The sequence below is a fragment of the Notothenia coriiceps genome, unplaced genomic scaffold (assembly GCF_000735185.1).
Source record: "Notothenia coriiceps isolate Sejong01 unplaced genomic scaffold, NC01 NC01_scaffold00021847, whole genome shotgun sequence".
Taxonomy (NCBI): domain Eukaryota; kingdom Metazoa; phylum Chordata; class Actinopteri; order Perciformes; family Nototheniidae; genus Notothenia; species Notothenia coriiceps.
Genome location: NW_011354548.1, coordinates 15,182 through 17,228, shown reverse-complemented (window position 1 = coordinate 17,228; position 2,047 = coordinate 15,182). Strand labels below are relative to the sequence as shown.

The window sequence follows — 2,047 nt, the reverse complement described above, 5'->3', positions numbered from 1 at the left end:
TTTGTATTTTGAGCAAAACACATCATAGACATGTTTTTATATAATTGCATATATCTGAGACCCATAATATATGCCTCAAAGTAGCATGACAGGTGCACTTTAAATACAAAATCAGGTGTTAATATTCACTGTTAAACCTACAGAAAGGCTGTTGTTTTGTTAAAGGTAAAAGATAAACTAAATGATTCATCCTTTGAGTCAGACTTGCAGATCCTATATCTCTGCATTACAGATCAGTTATCCAGATTCTCACTTGAGTTTGAAGACGTGTTTCTTCTTCTTGTAGTCGAGCGCCACCTCGCAGGCGGCCTCCTTCAGAGTGACGGGGATCTCGCTGTGGTACGGGATGCCCTGAGCCGCGCTCTTCTGGTCCTTATAGAAGCCCATCTCCTGCTGGTTTATCACACAGTACACGTTGTGCCACGACCTGCAGACAAACACACATTATATTAATACAGAAACGTATAGCCAGCTTTCAATTAGTGCACAGAAAGTAGGGAGGGAGGGGCAAACAAAACTACAAGACCTAGGAATTGACAATAGGCGCTTTCACACCGGAGTACTTTTCCCGTTTAGATAGTTCCTGGGATTTTGCGTTCACACCAAAAAGAGAACTTAGTTCATGAGAACTTTTCCCCCATTTTTAGTGCCTGCTAGAGAGCAGGTACTTTCCTGGGGAGAAAAAAGTTCCAATTTCGATTGGCTGGGCGAATTGCAAACCACGCCCGGGTAAAACTCGGAAAAGTTTTGTGAAGCCGCCATTGTATTTGTGGCATTAGCATTATTAGCATTAGCCCCGCTAAAAATAAATATTTGTATTTTACAGAAAATAAACAAAATCTTTATTCATAGATTTTAACAGGGACGGTGCACATTATTCAACAATTCGGTAAATATGCCAGAGTTAGCCAAGAAGCAATTTTTCATCTGTAGTCCCTGGACAGATTTTGTAAGTCAAATATGAACAAACTAAGTCAAATGTTTGTTAATCCTTTTTTAAAAAGAGGCAAATATTGCACTCTTAGTGATAATTCCTGCAATATACTTGAAGTTACATCTATTGCCGTTTTGAATGTTTATTTTCTCAAGTGCATTGTATGTTGCATCGCTGTTCCTATTGTGCATATGACAATAAAACCCTTTAATCTTCAGGATTTGAGGCGATCCTACCTGCTTGAAGCCTTCTTGTTGTGTCCCTCCCACTCGTGTTTGCGGTGCAGGAATGCTTCCAGTTGGGAGGGGGGGGCGTCCAGCTGGGTCTTCGCCGGCAGCGTTGCCGCCTGGCTGATCTTGCCCTTGCGAGCGCCCCCTGGAGACCCCGTAGGGCTGGGCTCCGACACTCCATTCACCACCTCTCCACCTTCAGCGGTCCCATCCTGGAAACAGAACATAAGAGCCAATCAGAGGAGGACTAAGCAGGAATGGATGTCAGTAACATACGCTATTATATATATATATATTTTTTATCTTTCTCTCTCGGACACAGAAGCTGTAAATCAGGATTATCAGAGCTGCAGCATGCAGAGCGGAGCAGATCAAAAGCTGGGTAGGGACTTCTCTAAACTGAGCTAAAACCTGAGTGAAGATGCATTCCTGTCCGGTGTTTGTCTGCTACTTTTATGACTTATAATAATAATTGAGTCAACACATTCCTCCTGAATCTGCCAATTCTAAAGTAATCCTGCATGAATCAACTCATCTCTACAGTATTTTTTCATAGATGTCAAGAAAATGCTGTCTTCAGCCTCTCAAAAATATGTATTATTGAAATGTGATGTCGTGCTTTTCTCCATGTTAGAACATAAGTAAATAAATTGGGTTTTTGCACCGATACCTTGGACTTCGAGAAACTGTGATTATCATTGTTCCCTATTTATTGTCCTTTTTTGGACCAAACTATTTACAATTATTAAGAAAATAATCTGTGATATTGTAATTCATGGTTAGTTACAGCTCTAATAGTGTTTGGATTAAACGAGAGTACGTCAAAATCACGTTCAAAGTCTTTCTGGATTATCTAGAGTTAAACCTGAAGTTACGAAACCAG

The 2,047-nt window shown here is 40.6% G+C and overlaps 1 protein-coding gene across 1 annotated transcript; it reads right to left on the bottom strand.

The window, feature by feature from the left end:
- Window positions 1–230: 230 nt before the first annotated feature.
- LOC104953499 (spectrin beta chain, non-erythrocytic 1-like) lies at window positions 231–1,412 on the bottom strand. Its single transcript, XM_010780449.1, has 2 exons — window positions 1,171–1,412; window positions 231–427 (listed from the first exon to the last, which is right to left on the bottom strand). Exons 1-2 carry the CDS (start codon window positions 1,389–1,391, stop codon window positions 250–252), a joined length of 399 nt encoding a protein of 132 aa, XP_010778751.1. The 5' UTR covers window positions 1,392–1,412; the 3' UTR covers window positions 231–249.
- Window positions 1,413–2,047: the final 635 nt, after the last annotated feature.

What these genes read in the sequence shown, in the direction of transcription:
- LOC104953499 (XM_010780449.1), bottom strand. Translation starts at nt 1,391, where the DNA reads ATGTTCTGTTTCCAGGATGGGACCGCTGAAGGTGGAGAGGTGGTGAAT. An exon ending in AACAAGAAGGCTTCAAGCAG is followed by an intron (nt 428 to 1,170) that starts GTAGGATCGCCT and finishes GTTTGTCTGCAG; the next exon opens with GTCGTGGCACAACGTGTACT.